Source organism: Echeneis naucrates, chromosome 3 (genome assembly GCF_900963305.1).
Source record: "Echeneis naucrates chromosome 3, fEcheNa1.1, whole genome shotgun sequence".
Taxonomy (NCBI): Eukaryota; Metazoa; Chordata; class Actinopteri; order Carangiformes; family Echeneidae; genus Echeneis; species Echeneis naucrates.
The window spans coordinates 14,902,912-14,924,271 of NC_042513.1; the positions used below are offsets into that span (position 1 = coordinate 14,902,912).

At 41.1% G+C, this 21,360-nt stretch overlaps 3 protein-coding genes across 6 annotated transcripts in view; all 3 read right to left on the minus strand.

The window, feature by feature from the left end:
- otog (otogelin) overlaps positions 1–9,308 on the minus strand; it is a 49,310-nt gene extending 40,002 nt beyond the window's left edge. Inside the window, exons 1-12 of the mRNA XM_029498531.1 lie at positions 9,233–9,308; positions 8,984–9,041; positions 7,918–7,975; positions 7,672–7,741; positions 4,153–4,254; positions 3,340–3,497; positions 2,468–2,589; positions 2,099–2,307; positions 1,575–1,705; positions 1,249–1,355; positions 806–915; positions 84–209 (exon numbers count right to left, since the gene is read on the minus strand). Coding sequence (XP_029354391.1) covers positions 84–209; positions 806–915; positions 1,249–1,355; positions 1,575–1,705; positions 2,099–2,307; positions 2,468–2,589; positions 3,340–3,497; positions 4,153–4,254; positions 7,672–7,741; positions 7,918–7,975; positions 8,984–9,041; positions 9,233–9,308 — 1,327 coding nt within the window. The remainder of the gene's footprint in view (positions 1–83; positions 210–805; positions 916–1,248; positions 1,356–1,574; positions 1,706–2,098; positions 2,308–2,467; positions 2,590–3,339; positions 3,498–4,152; positions 4,255–7,671; positions 7,742–7,917; positions 7,976–8,983; positions 9,042–9,232) is intronic.
- Positions 9,309–10,362: 1,054 nt separating this feature from the next.
- Positions 10,363–17,778, minus strand: aph1b (aph-1B gamma-secretase subunit). Of its 4 annotated transcripts, XM_029498076.1 has the most exons (7): positions 17,468–17,778; positions 16,458–16,628; positions 15,084–15,157; positions 14,427–14,549; positions 14,121–14,248; positions 13,528–13,656; positions 10,363–10,839 (listed from the first exon to the last, which is right to left on the minus strand). In XM_029498076.1, exons 1-7 carry the CDS (start codon positions 17,578–17,580, stop codon positions 10,747–10,749), a joined length of 831 nt encoding a protein of 276 aa, XP_029353936.1. In that variant the 5' UTR covers positions 17,581–17,778; the 3' UTR covers positions 10,363–10,746. The 4 variants fall into 4 exon arrangements, with proteins under 4 accessions (XP_029353936.1, XP_029353937.1, XP_029353939.1 ...); XM_029498077.1 differs by lacking the exon at positions 10,363–10,839 and having other exon boundaries at positions 12,355–13,656; XM_029498079.1 differs by lacking the exons at positions 10,363–10,839; positions 16,458–16,628 and having other exon boundaries at positions 12,355–13,656.
- Positions 17,779–18,156: 378 nt separating this feature from the next.
- LOC115040813 (troponin I, fast skeletal muscle-like) lies at positions 18,157–20,695 on the minus strand. The gene is made up of 6 exons (XM_029497862.1): positions 20,688–20,695; positions 20,526–20,562; positions 20,201–20,329; positions 19,265–19,354; positions 18,990–19,166; positions 18,157–18,478 (listed from the first exon to the last, which is right to left on the minus strand). Exons 1-6 carry the CDS (start codon positions 20,693–20,695, stop codon positions 18,392–18,394), a joined length of 528 nt encoding a protein of 175 aa, XP_029353722.1. The 3' UTR covers positions 18,157–18,391.
- Between the last annotated feature and the right edge of the window lie 665 nt (positions 20,696–21,360).

Here is a 21,360-nt window from a genome sequence, read left to right on the forward strand (position 1 = left end):
TGAAGAAGAGGGATGGAAAAGAAAGGTGAATTTGCACGAAGAGTTTTCAAGGGAACATACCTTGTATCTAAAAAGAAACTCACCATCTGGACAGGCACATCCATCCAAGCAGGCTAGCTTGCTGTCGATACACGTTCGCTCCAGGTTGCAGGTCTCTGGGCAGCAGCTGATGCATTCCCTGTACTGCAGACCCAGAGGACACTGCTTGGCTGCTCATAATAATGAAGCAGAACATGGATGTAAATAACACATGAGCTTGTTCCATATAGCAAACAGATTTCACAGTCAAGCACTGCAATGGCATCATTACATGTTGGCAAGAAGCAATAATCCTTCAGCTAGCATGAAGCGTGTGTGGTGGCTTTCTACACTAACCTGAAAGAACCGAACATTTTTGACAGCTAACAATTATTTCACTAAGATAATGGAAATATTCTATAATATTATTATATTATACCTTTTGCAGCTTCTTTATGGGTTTTCTTTTCTACTTTAATTTAGTATCTTCTACTTCACTGGCTCTTCCAAACACACAACGCCAGCTCCAGGCCTTAATGCAAACCGACGACCGGCATCGTAGTAATTATTCAGCATCTCAAAATGACAGCATCAAGATCTTAATTACTAGATAACGGACATGGACATTGTGATAAGGATGTGAAAAATTTGATTCTTTTATGAGACGCATCGATTTGAAATTGATACTGAGTCTTCATTATTTTCCCAGTGCTGTGTTTGGTGGACCTGAACCGTGCAGCTTTTTGGCCCTGTGTGCCGCACAATTAGAAACACCTGGAAAACGTACCACACTGAGGAATGCGCTGCCTCCAGTCGTGCAGTGGGTGGTCAGCGTGGGCACAGGCCCGGGCGTACTCGCTGAACACCTGGCATACCACATCACCGTTGGGACCCGACCTTCCACAGAGTGAGAAACAGAGAAGGAGTCTTTGAGCCAAGCCAGAACTACGGTCCCAGAGCCAGGTACGCTGAACCGATCGAACTGTGCAGCTCAAAACGAGTTACTACCCCCCAGCTGAGTCTCCAGGGGAGAAAACCGAAGAATTATCTGTTGATTAAATACTATACACAAGTTTGAATAAAAATGGACAGTGCTAATGTTATGTGGACCTTTTATTTGAGGGTAACATCATGTTGAATTTTAAAATCCAGCCCCTAAGACTCGCGAAAGACAGAAAGGTTTGAATCCGACACCGAGGTTCAACAAAGAGGGTCTGACTCTGTTCTTACATGCAGAGGTCATTGGAGCAGCTGGCCATGTAGGACAGAGGGCTGACAAACTCATGGCAGCTCTCAAACGGTGGATCCAGCAGCGTTGCACACACCTCCTGCACCTTCTGCAGCCACAGACACAAAGTTTTTCACTCATGGGCCAACGAAACATTTAAAAAGACGTAGTGATAATTATTAATCTGAAACACAACTGGGACCATTTCCTAAGAGCTCCAGATCCAGTAATAATGACATCAGTAACCCCTTCACTTGTGCAAGCTTGTGTGTGGTGTTTATTGTTAATTGTTAGAGGACGTGTGTCTTTCAGGAAAGCCAGCAGTTACCAGCAGCACTTGAGGGTCGACCGCAGCACAGGGTGAAGAGAAGCCGGAGGGCACCGGGGAACATGGGGCCTCCTGTGGCTGCATTTCCACCCAGCTGTTCCCAAATATTTCTATTTCTTGGGTCAGCACACCTGGGGGAGACAGAAGGTTTTTTAGAAAAAGCTCTTTTCTGCAAAAACAAAGAAACTTAACTCCACCGCTGACTTTATTTCAACGGCCTTAAAATTAGCAAACCGGTGCACTCATGGACTCCTAACCAGTAATTATTTTCAATGGTAGTAACAACTTTTTTTGAATGTTGCCACATCAAAGACAAATCACAGGACTATGTTATAAAGCTGTGGGCCTATATACTAATATAAATGTGTCACTGAACATTTCCTCACATCTGTCTGCATTACAGTGACTACATGAAGACAGTTCAAACAGCATGCTGACAACCATGACGTGAGGGTTTGCAGTTTTCAGATAAATATCTATGATCTCAATCACCAGACTATTATATCACATACAAATGATCGTACCGTAGCTCGTCCTGACATCATCCTGGACGTCTGCATTGAAGTTACCACACAGGCCGCACGTTCTGCCTACAAACTCTGGGCTGAGTTTGATGTAGACGGAGCCGCTGCGTCCCTCCCAGGCCAGCATGAAGCCATGTTGCTGCATCACCAGAACATACTGTGAGACCTGCTCCAGCTGCAGGTCGTGGATGTGGTAAGGCAGCTGCAAACTGAAGATGGAAAATGTGAATCCACAGTGAGAGGCGTCGGGCACACCAAGCAGAACAACTTCAATAAATACAAAAATCCTGATGCAAATAATTCCAAAAAAGAAGTAACTGAGAACAAAAACCAAGATTATAGAAAGGTGTTTTGTGTCTCGCTACTGACCTTTGCCCTCTGAAGGTCACATTGCTGGGGTGCAGCCGCACCTCGCCCTCCCATGGCAGGAAGAGGCTGACTGACCGGTGGCAGGTGTAGGGGGCAGAGCCACAGTCTGGATCATTGTGGACCTGCAAACAGCAACAGCAACATGACAAATGTCCATTCATTATAAAGCTAAACAAACTGCTTTTTTTTTAATGTTGTTGTTGTTTTCATATTGTCTCTGTTTGGAATTAACTTGGATTTACACACAAATTTAAAAAAAAAAGAAAATCCTGCACATGGCTACGGTATGTACTATACAAATTATGTTGCCATGCCTTACTGCACCACTGAAGAAGAAAATGATCAAATACTCTCTAATGCTCTCTAACTGGTTAAAATGTTGAAACTTCATCTCAAAACATACACACACTCACACAGACAGCCGTTTACCATCTTAATGCATTCGTCAGCTAAGTGTACAAGAGAAAACATCACCTCCCTTCCTATATGTGCAGGTTGTCAGATTTGGATCACTACAGTTTTATAGTTTTGTTTGGGTGATCAGTAATCATAAGGCATATTGTTTTTCCCATACACAGCTACAGTATCTACTGCCTCTTCAAGGGAACAAAGTCCCAGTCTTTTGCAGATGCTTTGAAGGCATAGCAAGTAATTGCAGTATTTAATGGTAATTGACTCTAATAACCAGATAGCTTTCACTAATCTTCGAGCTAAATCTTTTCCTCAGGCTGAGACTGAAGTCAGAAAGGAGAGTGTGCTTTAGAGCAGGATTCCAAAATATCCTTGACCGGACGCGTCAAACCGAGACCTTCTGGGCAGACACCAGTCAGGAGGATTTATTTCATTCCCGGTGAAAGTGAGTCTGAAGTGACCTGGATGACGATGCCAGCCTGTGCGGTGTCCTCGCAGTCTCTCAGCAGGGTGTACGTACATCGCCCAGGTAGGTGGAAGTAGAGCCCGTCAAAAGTCTCAAAGTTGTACTGACCCCATGTCCTGCATGTCATCTCCCTCTCAAAGCCAGGGTTTGGGACTGGGTGAGAAAAGGACATAATTATCAAAAGTTTTACTTTTCCCTTTTTGGATTTTTTGAGGGTTTTTGTGTCATGACTAAATCCATATGTTACGCTCCCCTGGTCTGTTTTAAGGGTAAGGTAGTTTTTTTTTCTTTAGAGTATTCCCTTTGTGAAGCTGGAGTGCAAAGATATTAAAGCAGAAATACTCATTAAAGGTTTTTGCAGAGTTCTGCCAGTATATCTAATTGTGTAGTCACATGATAGAATAAAGCAGATTATTGCATCAAATGAGAAATCTTCAACGTGGATCTTTTCTTTTAATTATATCTGTAATATTGAAAGAATAAAAAGCACAAATTCTTTTGTACAAACTTTAACCAGCCTACTTTTGAGAGGTACAGATTTATGACTGTAAAAGAATTTCATTGTACAGGGAATTTTTATAAACACAACCTTGACTTTATAACTGTTCAAAAGGACAACGATAAGAACTGCATTTGGTTTGAAATCAGATTGATGGATGTTTTGTGTTTCTGCCCCGACATATTTTTCATTGAAAGAAAACTCTAGTTTAATCACCACCAAACCCAACCATGGCTTCACTTTTATTCATTCTTGATGCTGTTGTTCTTATCATGTTGTATAATGTCGAACATCAGGTGTGTGCTTTACCTGTCTGACATCTGTGCCCAGTGGCCTGATACAAGCTGCAGTCACACGACTCCGACTGAAGGCACTGTCCTCCGTTCAGGCAGGGAGGCACACATGGCTCTGCTGAGGGAAAAACAAACAAACACAATTACACTGCTACTATATTATTTAAGTCGACATCATTTCTTTGTCCTGGGCTGCTGAGGCCTGTTGAAACACATGACTGACTTTGAGAATTTCCCACTCAGGATTTAAGCAAAAGTCGCCATCTGTCTGCTCCGCTCCACCCAACACACTTATTAACAGCCACAACAGCGTTCCAGTGTCTGAACGCACCACGAAACAACCAAACCATTGCTCATCGTCCTGCTGTAACACCACCTGCTCAGTGGACCTACAGCCTGTCTGCCCAGTCAGCCACATCCCACCCGACCAGGTTAGTGCTGTGGATCCAATGAAAGCTCTTTTCCTTCAGTTCCACTCCATTACATATCCAGTTTAAAGCCACATTAAACAATTTCCAAGGGCTTCATTCAAAAATGGCTCCAGGAATGATATGTATTCAGAAATCCTGCACAGTGATGTCCAGTTTGTCATAGTCGTTGTGAGTGGTAATTAGTACAGTCCAATTATTAAAGTACCCGTAGATCTAGATGACTCCCCTTAACAATTAATGCTGAACAGTTGTGTAGCAATAAACATAATTTTCCTAAAGAAAAAGAAAAAAGGCCAACATTTTGGGAAATATTTGCTTTCTTGTGCAGCCTAAGCTAATCTTACCTAAACAAAATGTTAGAGCTCTTAGCTCTTTGCTGTAGACCAATTAGCTTATCTTAACATAGACACAGGAATTAACAAGAAACAGATTGCTTACCTATGTCAAAAATTCAAATATACATAACTAATAATACCTTTAAAGGTTGGAATGAAAACGATTTGCTACAGCACCCACTGCAACCCAGAAACTGATGAGTGGTAGAATAGGAATTACTTCTCCATGTAGGTCTTGTTTCACCCCTGGGTAAACCCACCTTGAGTCCTATGCCCTGACGACCTCAGGGCTTCCTTCAGCTTCCTGGTGAGCAGTGAAATATTGACTGGACCCTCATCTGGGGGAAAAGCACCGCTGACTGACGATGCTGAAAAAGGTGATGATTGGTTTGATGATGACTGGGCAGACTGTGTGGCCTTTGGCAGCGATGGGTTGTGAGATAATATACTGTTTGTCTGTGGGGGGACTGCGGACTGATTAGCTGGTGATAAATTGGTGTGTGACGGGTCTGGAGATGATGAGGTGGTTAATGTTTGTGTTGATGTTTTGATGATTTCAGTTGCTGATTGGCTTGATGACAGCTGGCTGGGATTGGGGGTACTGTATGCTGAATGGTCAGATGTCTTTGGCCGTGCGTTGCTAACTGGTGAATGGCTGGCTGGCATCGAAGAGGTAGGTGGCGGTTGGATGGATTTTGCTGTGGCACTTAGTGGCAGGCTCGCCGTTGTTGTGCTTCCTGATGGTTTTCTTGCTGATGCTGTGCTTGTTGGTGATTGGGTGGTTTGCTTTTTGTTGTCTGGTGATTGGCTGGACGATTCAGTTCTTGCTGGCGTTTGGCTAGCTGGTGCTGTGGCTGCAGATGATTGGTCCAAGCTGAGGGTCCATGAGAAGGCCTGCGTCCTCTTGGTGGCGGAGGATGTCAGGTTGGACGTGGCAGTCTGCCTGACCAGTGCACGATTCGGAGATGTGTTGGCTTCTAGTGCAGCAGCTGTTTTCTGGAGGTCCTTCAAGGAGAAAAAAACTGTATCAACAGGTATTTCATAAAACAGTCGCAACCATTCAGAGAGACAACCTGATCTTACCTCACAGTGTTTTAGAGCTTGTTCCAAGCGAATATACTGAATTTAATATTGGACCTCAGCACAGGTGAGCCAATTTCAGCAAAGCAAAATTAAGTCCTTACGCAGCCTGATTCTCTAAATTAATTCCACAGGTTTAGCAAAATATCAAAGTAAATCTGAAAGACAGGATTAGGTCTCAGGTGACAGATTAACAAAGATTTGATTAAAATTTAGGACACCCAAAACGTTCACAATTCAGTTTTGTTGGGGCAAAAATTCCTTCCAGATTTACCTGACTGGTGAGGATGAAATTAATGTCGCACTGGGGAAAAAAAAAAAAAAAAAGAAGAGGCTGGAGAGAAAAGGTTTGCCTTCCAGCCTTTATTAATAACTCCTCTGTGACTTCCAACAGAGCTTTCCCATCCAGGCTGACCCCCCCCTCCCCCCCCACCCTCCAAAGCCCAACACACCCTCGCCTGTGTGTTTCACCCTTTCTGGGTGACCTTTCTTGCATGATGGAACATGCATTGTGCAGACACTAAATTAAAATATAGCTTCCACTTCTAGATACAGTAATATACATTTTTGCCTTTCGGTTTCACAATTTTTAGGTTTAGTTTAAACGTGGCAGGATTAATTGTTAATTGTAAACATCAACAGATGTTTGATTTGTGTGAGGTCAGGGAGGCAGGAATTAAGGGTAACCGATAGTTTTCGGCATGGCAACTGTTGCGCTGCATTATGGGATTTGTGTTGTAAGTGTTACGGGTGCCTCACACCGCTGGGCCATTAAAATTTTGACAAATGAAATTATCTGGCAGGCTGGATATAATTGTATCCCGGGCCGGACAGGCCTTCGGTTTGATATATGTGAAATAGTAGGAATAAATCAAACGGCAAGGCAAGGTGAAGTGTTGAGGGGTGTGTGCCTGTCAATTGTTCATCACTATCAAGGTTGGTAGAGGTACAGAGGTTGTGTGGGTCAAACACTAACAGAGCAGAGTCAACCTAGATATCACGATACACTGAATGCGTCATGAGTGAGCCATCCTTTACTCAGAGATCTTACATGAGACAGATCTGCTCTCCATGACCTGTGATACCAATTGCTTTGTTCGTTCAAAAGTCACCATAGTTCAGATTGCATTCTCACACCTTTCTGAGCCAAAGGAGAGCCAGACAAAGGGAGGGACTACATTCAGGTCGATGGAGGCTCTGATAGAGGAGGAATGAGACAACAGAGCAGCCACTGTATATCCCTGCTGGGACGCCCTCGCGTCTGTTTCCGAGGAGAAAACATGTCACTGTGTCATTTTATTTATTTATTTATTTTTACTGTACATTTTCCATCTTTGTACATTTATGTGCCATCCAGGTAGAGTTTCAGCCAGACCTCATGGGGTGTTTCTGTTTTGTTTTTTTGTTTTTGTATGGAAATCCATGAACGATATGTGGACCGGTGCGAATTAAATATAAAATATTTATAATATAAAAACAAAGGGCGACCCAAAAAGATGCATGTTTAAGATGCATACCACGTGGGCATAAGCCTTTCTGTGCAGGAGTCCCGGGTTTGATCCCTGTCCCTGATACACCGCTATATGGCCACAGGTATACAGCGCATTACTGAAAATATGGTACACTTTCAACTTCATCATCCTACATAGTAGATATCCTTATGTTTATTTAAATTGCAATATATTTTACCATAGGTCTTTCTGTACATCCACTGTCTGTAAATCCCATACTGGACGTTACAGTGGAAATACTGGGCCCACTGGGTATAAATTATTAGAATAAAAGCTTTTCATGCGATGGTTTGTTCATTTTCATGTCGCTGCAAAAAAAAAAAAAAAAAAAAAAAAAAAGTTCCAGCTTTTCCGCTGATCTTCGGCTGTGTGCTTGCCGCTTGGAGCAGCACCATCAGCATCAGTGATCAATGCAGCTGCCTACCTGCCCTCCCTGGGAAGCGGTGTCCCATTTCTTCAGCTTCACCCTGCTGCTCCCACTGCTGGGACAGAGAAAACAAGGAGAGGTTTGTTCCTGCTGCAGCCCCCACCACCCCAACCTCACCCCAGCCCTCTCATAGACACCACAAACCCACCGCTGACCAGCAACTAACCAAACTACCAACAAAAAAAATAAATAAAAAAAGAATCACATTATATATCCTCCAAACAAACAAACTCCTGCAACCGATAACGTCAATGATCAATAGCAAAATCATGAAATGCACTTACAGAGAATTATGACAGTTTCCTAAAGTTCACATTTCCAAGTTGTTTTTCTTAAAAATTATTCACATTTGAGAAAAACCAACCAACAAATTTCATGGCTTGTTACATGCCATTGATTATATCAATGTTGTTATTACTAGCATTTCAAGTTAGTATGTGTTACATTCGGTGCCACTAAAACTCTGACTGTCAAATAATTTGATGCAGGTCTGTGCTTTAGATTTTTATCAGTCACTGAGAAATCAAGGTGGTGTTATTTCTGCAGCAGGACAAAGAATCCACACAGACCCATGAAGAAATATCTTCAGAGATGAAAAGTCCTACAACAGATGGTCTGGTTCCAAGAGACCCGTAAACTCATCATCAGTCTGCAATCATATACAACATGGGACTCTGGGAAGGAGGAAATCTACCCAACGACTGCAGGTGGTTCTCCAGGAGAGTGGAGTGTGATCAGGTGTACTGAGGAGAACTGCTGCTGCTGCCTCTAAGGCAAAGAGGTCACATCACCGTGACCTCTTTGCCTTACCCCATTCATGTGATCTGATGAATGGTGTTTTTTTTTCTCTTTTCCTCACTTAGGATGAAGTAATTGGATAAAAATAAACCAATTTGACAATTAGAGTATGTTTAATTTTCTTTTAGTGCATAAACCTTTGCACACAAACGTATATTAAAAAACTAACCCTAACGCAAATAACATAAAATGAAAAAAATCAATTATGACACAAAAGTAATAAAAATAATACATAGCTGAGTATTAAATTACAATGAAAACTTACTTATTAAAGTCATCCAAGTTAGAAGCGTTCACTCTCTCAACACCCCAGGAGAGATGAGCTGGAACCAAAGAAAATAAAAATAAAATAATAAAAAGAATAGAATTAAAGAAGCAACTCTGATGAAAGGAAATAGCTTTATAAAATGAAATAAAATAAAACGCAGAGCAAGTGCAGACTGTAAAGCTCTTTTAATTAGAAGAATAAGAAAACATTCAGAAGTGTGAGAGATGACAGCAGCAGGTGTCTCACCGTGATAAAGCAGGATGATGGTCAGAGATAATAAGTGGAGCTGCCTTCTCCAGCTGCGCCTGAAATAAGGATCCATTCGTGTGTCGCGGATCCGCCGCAGTCAGTCGGGTCTGGACAGCATCACCTGGTGAAAACCCTCCGGCTGGACTGAGCTGCTCCATCCGGCTCCGGCCCGCAGCGGCCCGGAGCTGGGCTGAAGAAGCGCTTCTCCAGCTCATTAACATAAAATATGTGCAGTGGGCGGGGCCGGAGGCGAGCAGCCTCTCAGGTCCATCATCGTCATCAGAAGGCGGAGAGAGGAAACAACACTGTGGTTTCATCAAACGCCACGAATAACTCGCACAGCCCGGATTCACCCGTTTTCAGGAAGGAATGAAGTGAAACTGTGTGAGTCAAAGGTCAGTTGTAACAGTGGGAGCTGCGTTCATGTTAACAGCGCTCCCCTGCGGTTCAGTCAGCAGCCTGGAAACCTGACTGAAGGCCTGTAAGGCTGGTCTAGTTAGATGAAGAACTAATGGTGAAAATCTGATGAAATTATATCATTCTCTTCTCATTTTGGTCCTGGCCTCTCCCAATCTGACGTGAAAATCAGTGAAAATATAATCTTGCTCTGATATCAGTGCTTTTCTTAATCCTGATCTAACGAACACTGCACATGATTTACTACAAGACACGGCCAGTGAATCAAAAGCAGATATAACTCATTGTGCTAACATTAACTAACATTACATTTCTTTCACAGGAGACAAAGAACAGTAAACGGTAAAATACTGCGTTGGGAAGAGCTTTCTACTGAACTGAATCCCTCACAAACTGCGTCCTTCATAAATTCTCTTTCAGTCTGTAATGGAGGCCTCAGGAGGCGTCAGGTAGAAAGGCAGGGCCCTCACTCTCCTGAGGCTCGTGCTCAGATGTGGACGGTTAGTTACATGTGCACTTGTGACCACCATCCACATCCTGCGGCTACAGAGACGATGCTGAAAACATTCGTTAAAAAGACGACAGGTTAGGAAATCTCTCTGTTCCTCACTTGATTTATTACTCAGTATATTTTCCTAATGAGTTTATGGTCTCAGACTGTAATTTGAAGTCTTCTTCAATACAAGATTTTCATTTTTTAAATGATGGCCCCATTCAGAGAAACATAAGAGCATGGGACAGGGGAGTTGTGATTGATAGCCTGTACCAGAAACGCCACCCCCAAAAAAAAAAAAACAATAAAAACAATATAGCAACATAACAGAAAAAAAAATTCCAAACTGGAGTCTTGAAAATGGCAGGTTAGCACCAGCTGAGATGTGTTTACATGGCTGACCTTGTAGAGCGAAGGAGCTCGATGTATTTCATTACAAACTTAGCAGTTTCAGAAATTAAACTGAATTGGAAATCGAATAGAAAAGATGGAATGGAACCAAACTGGAAGATGCGTGTATTCTCTTCTTGCTGTTTTGTATATTGCTAATTACATACAACATGATGATGATGATGGGATGAACTGTATGATTTGTGGGATTTTATTCTTCCTTAATTCTAAGATTTATTACAATAATATTTAAGGTATTACCACCTTCCAGAGATGACACCCTCACTTGACTGTCCTTCCTCTTGCAGGACCCCAGTGTGCCCTGACCTGTACCCAAACACGTAACCCTGTAATACGAGATAAGAACCACAAAGCTCAGGAGCAAACCCTGCACCTCTGCCCGGCTGACCCTGGAGTCACTGGCTGCGCAGACTCATATTTGCATGAGAAAGTCTGTGTTGAGGTAGAAGAAAACACTTCCTGTGTCTATCCGTCTGTCTGTTGTCTGGGTAAAAAAAAAGGCCTTTGACTGACTGAAGCCCCCAGAGACTGCAATGGACCTTGCGTGAGACTCAGCCGGGAGGTTTCTGCTTTCATAAATGGACACAGGACAACTGGGGGCCCCGAAAAGGGGAGAGGGGTTTTAGGACCATAGAAGTGAATTTCTGATTTCTTGTGTCTTGATTTCACACACAGCCAACACTGCTCCAACTCATCTGCAAGACCTTGAAAGCTTCTTTCCTGAGCAAAAGATTTGTGCCCTCTCTCGCACACACACGCACGCACACGCGCACGCACGCACAATCTGGCGCCAGCTTTGTGTCCTGCAGACTGCATGAAATTAGATGTTGCGTCAGAACACATCTTTTTTTATACATATAAAAAAAAAAAAAAAAAATCAAGTCAGGTGACCACATGGACATTATAACAGGTTTTGCTTCTTGTCATCATTTTTCATTCTGCCCATAAAAAAAAAACCTCTTCCAAGTGAACGCAGACAATAGAGAGTCCTGTGTTGTGGTTTGTCATGTTTATCTGAAATTACCATCAGATTACTTACTTCCAGTACAAGTATGATGACTTCCCTGGTTTCTACACAATGCTAATCTTACCTACAGCTTTGAGAGACTATGGTGAAGGACAAGATGCTTTGAGCGAAGCATGTATGCTCTGATGTTTCCAACAGACTTGGGGGGGGGCTGTAATGCAGAATTTGTATTGGGGGTGTGGCTATGGTGTGATTGACAGACTGAAACACACAATCAGAATAGAGTACAGAGCAGGCCAGCGCCAGCTTCACTCCTCCAAATGTGGTATATAATAAGAAAAAAAAAAGTAAGAGGGCAACAGCCAAACTATAAGCTGGAGATATCAAAACAACCTAAACAGATGGGTTAGGTCATTGAGGGCTGACACACTGCTGTTACTGTAACATTTGCTAGTTGGCTACCTTAGCACAGTGATTTCTGACCTGATAAGGGTGATGGTGAAGTTTTCAAAAATCATTGAGCCTAAGTATGCTAATGCTGCACTGTGTTACTTTGGTAAGTGTTTCTGTTATTTCGTCCAATGCATATGTAGAAATTAGGGGGGGATTAATTAACAGAAACATCTCTCTCTTTTTGACCATCATAAAGAAACTGTTACCCAGAAAAAAACAAAACATATATATATATATATATATATATATATATATATATATATATATATATATATATATATATATATATATATATATATATATATATATATATAAATAAATGAAAAAAAAAATGCTTTTGGAGGGAAAAGATAACACACACACACACACACGCATGAATGCCATCCTCATGACCCACAGACTATAATAAGTGTACATGGAGAGCAAGAGCAAAACAAAACATTCAAAGCGTGGAGTTCAGCAAATATCAGACAGTTCACATTGGCTCTTGCACTTTAACAAAAACAATTAAAACATAAACAAGGCAGCGAAATCAAACATTCAAAGATCAGTGAGGCGTGGTGATTTTTGTAGTGAATATACAAATTTGCGTTGGAACTTGTACGATCAAAGGTTTCTGTGTCTGAGTCTAAACTCTGGAGTTAAGTTTTGGGTCTTCTGTTAAAGCCTCACTGTCAGTTTGTGTTGCTCACCTGTTAGACAGGAAATCACAGCAAGACCAAACGTGAAAACTGCTGTGACATTCAGACAGTGTGAGGTAACAAGTGATAGCTTTATAAGAACCAAAAGAATAGCTCAATTTGTTGAAACTTTGAAATTAGCTGCAAAGTTTGATTTTGACATAAATACAAGTCTGAAAAAGAAAAAAAACTTGCTTCCCAAAGAGCCAATCTTGATCTGAACATAACCTGGAAAAAATAAATAAACATTACCAGTCACGTGCACTCTCAGTTCCCATAAATCTGCGTTCATCTAGAGTTCAAGGCAACGTCTCACACACACTAAAGATGGTGTATTACAACTTGGAAAAAAAGGTTAAAATTTCTAACTATCTACACATTAGGGAATTCAAAAATGCATTAATTTTTACCCTCTGAAAGAAACCTTTCACATGTGACAGAAGACAGATGGCAGGAAATTTGAAAACATTGAAATATGTGAAGGATGTAAAGAGTGTGGTCCCTTTGAGACCCAATCCTAAAATAACTTTTGGAGGTTTTTGTTTGGGGCACTATTAGCCAAAGTTTCATATGGTTCAATGCAATCCTGTTATCACATGTAAATTAAATCCACAAACAAACTCGTTTTCCTCTCCTTTGACAAAAAAACTTTAGGTTTTAAGACTTAAAGCACCCCCTAGGCCAAATTAAGACAGCCTAAGCATTCTTCATTCTCTCTGTTCCGTGTGTGTGTGTGTGTGTGTGTGTGTGTGTGTGTGTGTGTGTGTGTGTGTGTGAGAGAGAGAACCAGGGATCTTTGGATAGAGTCCTGCACGCTGCCTGGCTTGCTGCGTTATCTGGGCCTGTGATTTGCAAGTAGGAAGTCCTTGTCTTTGCAGGTGAGGCATAATTTGAGGGTCCTGAGAGAACCCCCAGCAGAATAAAAGGCCCATATTCCCATCAGGAACAGGATGACGTAGGTGGGAACCAGGCTGGCCACATACTCTGGGTTCTGGAAGGTCTGTAGGGGCAGAGCAGGAATATACATCTGTGACAGGCTATAGTCAACCTTCTTCGATTATATTAGTGCAAACATGAAAGAGCCAAAATATCATACTTTTTTTTTTTATGTTTCAATTATTTTATTAGAATAATTAGATCATTTCATTATATGTTGGAATGTAAAATAATGTACAAACTATACATCAGTGTATTATTTTATTTCAGATTATTTTATTGTATGCTTGAGGTTAGGTTGTATTTAATGTTTCAGTTATTCATCATAAATTATATGTAACTGTAGAATTGCATTTTGTTTTAGGTATAAGGCTACAGTGAATCAGCAGCCTTATACCTAAAACTGCAGCCACAGCCCAAAAAAAATATTGCACCTGAAAAACAATATTATTGGGCATCAACTCAATGGAAATCTCTGTTTTATTTTACTAGTCTTTACACCAGAACCTCATCATCAGCAACACTCACCAGACAGGACACCGTCAGGTGGCTGATGACAACAGCAGCCACCGCCCACCAACATTGTTTCTCACAGGCGTCAAAGAAGACGACACCCCAGAACATGTGGAGCAGGATGATAGCCATGGTCATGAAAGCTGGAAAAGGAAGAGTCGTTCAGCTCTAATGAAAATTGGTACTTATCAAATCACAGTATTGTTGTGAGCAATATTTTCCTTAACAACCCCCCAAAAAATGGCAATGTCATTTCACAGAGCAGCAATGAAATAAAAGAATAGAAGATGCAAAGATTATAGCACACAGGAAGATGGGTACCTGAGGACAGGAAGTAGTGCTGTGAGTCTCCATGGATCCCGACGGTTCCCGGCCCCACAGAGTCAGCCAGGATGTTGACCACTGAGAACGCTCCACTCATGAAGCCGAAGCCAAGGCCAGATACTGAGGAAAAACAGAAACAGCAACAACGAAGGAGTGTAAGTATCCTTCCTTGTATTTCATTTATTTTGTGAGTCAGTTGTTTGTTATTTAATTAATTAACTTGCTTCTAAATGTTTTGTTGCTATAAATGTCCTTGAGTGAAGTGCATGAATTGCATTATCATCGTTATTACTTAAATTATATGAATGCTGTGATCTATTTTCTAAACAGGAAATAATATTCAATATGACCGAATATGCCCTGTGATGGACTGGCGACCTGTCCAGGGTATACCCCGCCTCTCACCCAGAACGTTGGCTGGGATTAGCTCCAGCACACCCGCGACCCGGAAACGGAAAAGCGTTAGAAGATGGATGAATGGATGGATGACCGAATATGATCCCAAACCTTAAACTTGTGAAGAAATGTTACCCGATATCTCTGCCTGTACTGGCATTAATATCATCCACGATGCAAAAGAAATCACAGCAATGACAAATGTGTAGTCTCATTTACTGAACCACTCTGAGTAAGTGTGGTGCGGACTAAAGGTACCGTAAGCCAGCTGTCGTATGGAGATGGGCATTGTTTCCTCTTGACTGAGAGCAAGGAGGCCTTCATTTGCTTTCCTGCAGGAAAACAAACACAGACAAAATCAAGGTCTAATTTGCCTATGAAGCTGTAAACAAGAGCATAAATAATTGATATCTATGTCAGCTGGTGGAAGGTGGTATGAGCTTTTACAACGAGAGTTTATTTTTCTCTGGTTAGAGAGAAAAATGAACAGCTGGTAAACCAGGGCAAACTATAACACCTTGACACCAGAGAGGGTAAACAAGCTGTGTCCAGATTTCTGAGCTGTGACAACCATACAATGTCCCATATAAACTTTAGGGAGCAAAAAAAAAGGACAGGCTCATCCCTGATGTGTTCACATTGTGTTCATTTTGAGTTTTATTAAACACAATTGTTGACTTGGGTCATTACTGAGCATTGGCTAAGATTTTAAAGTCAAGGATTACACCAGCTGCAGGTATCTCGTACCCACTTCCTTTGTGACTTTGTGCAACAGAAATAAAACTGACTTGAATTGAAACATCTTCACACATAAAGTGGCATAAATTACACCATGAATATATGTTGGATTCCAGATGATTTCATCATCTATTGCAATAGTTCTGGACATGCACAGCTGTACACGGTCAGGCACAAGAATTAACAACATATTGCACATCTATATATTTTCAATTACATCATGAAAGGAAAATTGAATCACAAGTGCACAGGGCACAGAGAGTGGTTACAGGATCTGACGTTTTTACACTGATGATATGTATATATTTGGTAGTATTGCCAAATTACACACAGTCTGACTCTTATTAATCAACTCATCAGTTCTACAGCATTTCTTTAAAAACTAATTACCTGAACAAAGGGTGAAGGTTTATGTAATTTTAAAATCATGATGTAAAAACACAAAACTCTAGAATCAAGATCATGAAAATGATGTAATGAAAGTAATAGCAGAATCACTGTTTTGTTTATTATTCTTCAACCCAACAAGCAATCAAGTTAAATGAGTGTGTAAATACCTTATGACTGAGTCAGTAATGGGTTTCATAACCCCTCCCACAAAAGGGTCGCTTGTTCAAGCTAGTTTGACTGTTTTGTTGGCTCTGTTCACTTATGTGCCAAAATTTATAGTTTTTTTTATTAATCTTCCGGTTGATCACAAATTCTGTTGTTCTTTGTTACTATCCAGTTTTAAAGCTGAAAATTTACCATAATCCACCATCAGTGATCAGGAAAGTGAAAAGGTGCAGGAGAATTAGAAATTCCAGTGAGAACATAATGAAAAGGGTCCTGTCAGTATGACAGCAGTGTGTGTATAAATATGTCAAACTGTGTCAGGCAGCAGCAGCAACTTACTTCAGCAGCTTGTAGTAAGCAAAGCGGAAGACCTCCTGCAGCAGGACAGACAGGACCACGCCAAAGATGAGAAGACCTTTCTGCTGTGCTTCATTGTCCATGTTGCTGATCCGAACCGAGATGAACCACACCAGAGAGGCCAGCAGCAGGGAGACGAGCCAGAAGAAAGCTCTTGTGGGAGAAAGAAAAAAATTTCTGTTAAGAAATAAGAGCTCCATGGCTGGTATTATTTGAAATATGGCGCCTAAAGGTATTCTTCAATGTTTTAACACATTTGATTTCAGTGCAATACCTCTTTCATATATGTATTTTTTAGAAAATGTTGTCTTGATTGTGTTGGTGTCCAGGCTTAAAAAACAAAACAAACTAATGCATCAACACACTGCATTTCTGATCTTTCTTTTTACTTAAAACAAATTCAGTTCGATATTTATTTATTTATTTTATATATATATATATATATATATATATATATATATATATATACCACCAGACTGACTACCGGTCTGCAAGTCAATCTGTCAGTGACCACAGAGCCGGGGTCAATATCAGCTCACTGCTCTATTTTACACAACTGTTATAAATACCAAAAGAAAATTGTGTATGGACTTATTTTCTTTTGATTTAGATTGTCCCCATAATGGAGAACCCTGAGTAACTAGCTAACTAACAGTTATAGAGGAAATTCATCCACACACTGGACAATGAGATAAATTATGGAACACACAAATTCAATGAAATTTAAACCAGCCCTGGATGTATTTTGTCTTAAAATCCAAACTTAAAAACAGTTCGGACTGTAGCATTTTTGCTGGTGTCTTCCCATCATGACACTAAAATAAAAACAATAACAAGTGGGAGCAGGAAGTCAGTCGGAAGTTAGCACGCTAATGGAGCTGTTAGCTAGCAAGCCGGTTCTGCTAACCGGGCTACATAGACGCTGTCGGCCTGAGGGAGACTCCGTTACTGCCCGTGTCTGTGTTTTCATCCGTGTGGGGCAAAAGTCTCACCCTGCTATGAGGAAAATGACCCTCAGCGGCTCCCGGGCGATGGTAAACAGGAACAGAGAGATGGCCGGCCCGAAGGCGATGAAGGTGCAGCCGAAAAACACGGACGCCGTCATGGTGGCTCTTCGCGGGGAAACCGGCAGCCAAGCAGCGCGACCTCAAGCGCCTTGTCTCGCTGCCCTGAAGGGAGATGTGCCGATGGCTGCCCTTAAATTCAACAAACCGCGGACTGCTGCTTTCTTTGTGTTGACCGTCTCCTCACGTGACCACTGGGAGCGTCAGCGTCTTCGTCTTCTTCGTGTACTTCACCTTCCTTTCCCCCTTCTGCTTTTTCTTCTTCTTCTTCCTCACATTTATGTACCCTGAGTCCTGCTGCCGCAGTGCTGCCGCCCAGTGGAGATAATCATCAACCAGCCTCAGATTTAGTCCTGGCCACACGCATTTTAAAGCCTTTAGTAGTTTTTCAGATAAATGCCAGATAATTGCCACAGAACCATTTTTCGATAGTGAGATGACTCAAATGGGTAGTGCTGAGCTCAGTGACATGTTCATGAAACCAGACAGACACTATTTTTGCTTTAGGGCACGGAGCATTAATATAACTCAATGTCAGATATTCACAAACCAATCACTGGGTTATTGACAATCCAACTTTACTATAAAGAATAACACTCTCCAGCACAAAGCTCAGTCCCAGTCTCCCCTAAACTTAGAAACTAAAGGAATTCTCAATTTTTGCCCCAATTTCACTTCTCGTCCCAAAATGTGTTCTAAACGTTTCAGGATTTATTAAATTATTACTATAAAATCCACAAAAGCACAGCAAAGGATTTGTTTCTTTTTTTCTTTTATCTCTTGTACAAACTGCAACACATAGAAATGAATGTTGGTGACACTGAACTTCATAGCAGAACAATGCCCTGATGTTTAAGCCTCTGTCTCAAACATCTTCTTCCTCCCGTCCATCCCAGCTTTGTCCTCAATGGTCTTCCTCCAGTCACCCGTTTGCTTCTCCTGAGAGAAACACAAGGATGAGGCTGATTCAGATCACTCAATCAATTGACCATTTCGTGTCAGTTCATGTTTACAGTGTGTCTTTTTGGCTGGACCACCACAAAAGGACCAATGAGGTTAGTCCACTGGTCAACTCATTGTGTTGGATTTTAATTATTGGCTGTTGCTCTTCCAAATTGAAATCACATCATAGTTTTAAAGTTTGGGGGGGAAAAAAGCAAGACTCATTACAAAAAACTTTAACAGAGCCAATAAATCAAGAAAGAAATAGTGGCATTTTCACATGGATTTCAATACAATCTGCCTTCTTTTTAGAACCAGCGGCTCTACCATCCTCCTGATGGTAGTAAGATAAAATGCATGTTTAAGGTTCTTCAGCTTTGGCTTCAGCTTTCAGACCAGTCAACGTTTAAGACCACATGTTATATGTTATATTGGTATAAAAACTAATATCAAAGTAGCTTTGCAGAAATGACCTGTCATTATTCGATACACAGTCTGAAGCACCCACCTCGTCTTTCACCTCCTTCTTGACCTGCTTCAGGTTTGCTCTAAGGTCCATGGACACTTTATGTTTAGAGCCCAGCAGGGCGGCCAGCATGGCGTCGGCCGACATCCGCACCCTCTTCAGGGCGGGCTTCTTAAATTTCCCCTTCAGATCCTGAACCATCATCTTCAGGTCATCAATCTGACAGAAAACAATGAGTTCATTGGGAAATGCTTGGTGTGGATTGCCTTCAAGATATTTATACTGTGCAGTGCTGGTCCATTGATTTAAAATGCCACCTCCTTATTGGACTTTGTCACTTTGATCTCCATGTCGTATCGTTCCTCATCCACCAAATCAATCTGCTTGTGAAGTTTTCGGCACAGCTCCTGGGGTTGACATACACAGGAAAAGAAAGGGAGATGAAGAATGAGAGACTTCATATGAATGACGGATATAAGCACAATCATCTCACTCAACAGGTCCTCTCAGCATTTTATACATTTTTTTAGATACAGAAAATGGGTCCACATTCAATGTTGTATTATCATTAATATTATTAAAATGACACATTTCTAAAACTTTGAAATGCGTGAGTCAAAAAGACGTGCCTTTAATACGAAAGCTGTATTAAGCAATTTTTTTTACTTACCTAAAATATTAAAGAATGGAGTTTTCAATTCATAATAAGTGAATGCAACTTCATCATACATACATCAATGAAATGTATGACCTGCTGCGTGGGTTGTGGAGAATCTATTAGGTTTATTTTATGTTTTAATTCCTATTAACTTATGTTTCATTTATAAAATAATGTGTTGTCTAAGAATAACTACAATTATTTTGTTGTTTTTCTACATGGAAAATGTATATATTCAAATGAAATAAGCAAAAGTTTGCATAATTTTATTGGGTATTTTATTCGTTGTTTTCAAACATTTTACAGACAAAACAGTGAATCGAGAAAACCATTAGCAGGTTCATAAATAATAAATCCAATCAACAGTTGCCCTCCTCAGCTGCCTGCTGTTTATATTCTATTAAAATGGTCAAACCTGATGATGATGTCAGTGTCTGGATTTTTATTTTATAATAACATTTGATAACACAACACATAATGACATTTCTCTACTGGTCTGGAGTTTTAAAATAAAATGCCACTTCAATTTAATGTAAATATTTGAGGAGGAGAACTTTCCAGGGCAGAGTGTGAAAAGACAGTGGTGGGCATTTACCTGGAGCTCTTCCATGCTGCTTGGGATGGTGAGAGCTGGGCAGTTTTCATCCATGTGCTTCATCTTTTCCTTCTCAGCCTCCCGCGCCTCCTCCTCCAGCATTGCTTCACCGATCTGCAGCAGCAGGCTCTGAGAGGAAGAGGACTTCACACCTTCACAGCACCACCAACACACCAGGCTAACCCTGATGATGACTGAAGTCGTGATCAAATGTGTGTGCTGTTTGGTTTTTCATTTTTTCATTTATCCTGTTTTAAATGCATCTTTTATGTTAGATTTACACAGCATAAGAAACACGTTAAAAATCTTGTGATCTTAACTCTACCTTGAGGTGATTCCTCCGGCTCATTGACATCTTCTTCCTTCACAGAAAAAAAAAAAAAAAAATCAGAATAAATAAAGAGGACAAGGACAATGATTAGCAGATTTCAGTGAGTTTTGTAGACTAAAACGAGAGAGAGAGAGAGAGAGAGAGATCAGGACTTACTCTGCCATCCTGCCTGGGGCCAAAAAACAAGAGAAGGGATGCATGGAGATACCTCGGCCCTTTATAGACATCAGATCCCGCTGTGTGTGTGTGCGTGTGCGTGTGTGTGTGTGTGTGTGTGTGTGTGTGTGTGGACCAACAGCAGTTGCTCAATGATGGCAGCTGAGGCTGAAACAAACACTTCAGGAATTCCCTTCATTGTTGGATGAGTGTTGTGTGTATTCACAACTTGATATTTCAGAACCACTTCCCAACAAGGAATGTTTTATGAAATATTTTTCTGCTGTAATTACTGGCTTCAGTTTGAAGCATTTTCTAAAGCCAAAAGCAACTTCTGGGTTGCCAGGATGTGGGAAAATCCTCCTCTCCAAATGACTGTTTGAATACATCAATACAAAAATATCACAGGGCATCTAGACCAGAACTGATATGCTCACAAACAGATTTTTGATGTTTATAATGAACAATAAAAACCCGCTAACACTAGATTTTCTACTGAGACAACTACAGCTCACATTCCTCTGCATCAGAGAGAATTTGGTGCCATTCCTGGTTTCTTTTGAGTCAGCTGTAGTCTGTGACAGCTGACTGTCCTTTTCATCTATCAGCAGTGAGTCTATGGAGAAATTAAGATACAGAACCACTGAAAAAGTGCAAGTCAGACATCACATAG

Bases quoted from the DNA above. Each gene is read 5' to 3' on its own strand.
- LOC115040813 (XM_029497862.1), bottom strand. The intron at 20,330-20,525 runs GTAGAGTTAAGA...TCTTCCTCTCAG, and splicing joins GCCGGAGGAATCACCTCAAG to AGCCTGCTGCTGCAGATCGG. The intron at 19,167-19,264 runs GTGGCATTTTAA...GTTTTCTGTCAG, and splicing joins TGACAAAGTCCAATAAGGAG to ATTGATGACCTGAAGATGAT.
- aph1b (XM_029498076.1), bottom strand. From the start codon at position 17,580: ATGACGGCGTCCGTGTTTTTCGGCTGCACCTTCATCGCCTTCGGGCCG. The intron at 15,158-16,457 runs GTAAGTTGCTGC...GTTTTCCTGCAG, and splicing joins GCTTACTACAAGCTGCTGAA to GAAAGCAAATGAAGGCCTCC. The intron at 13,657-14,120 runs GTGAGTGTTGCT...CTGCCCCTACAG, and splicing joins ACCTGACGGTGTCCTGTCTG to ACCTTCCAGAACCCAGAGTA.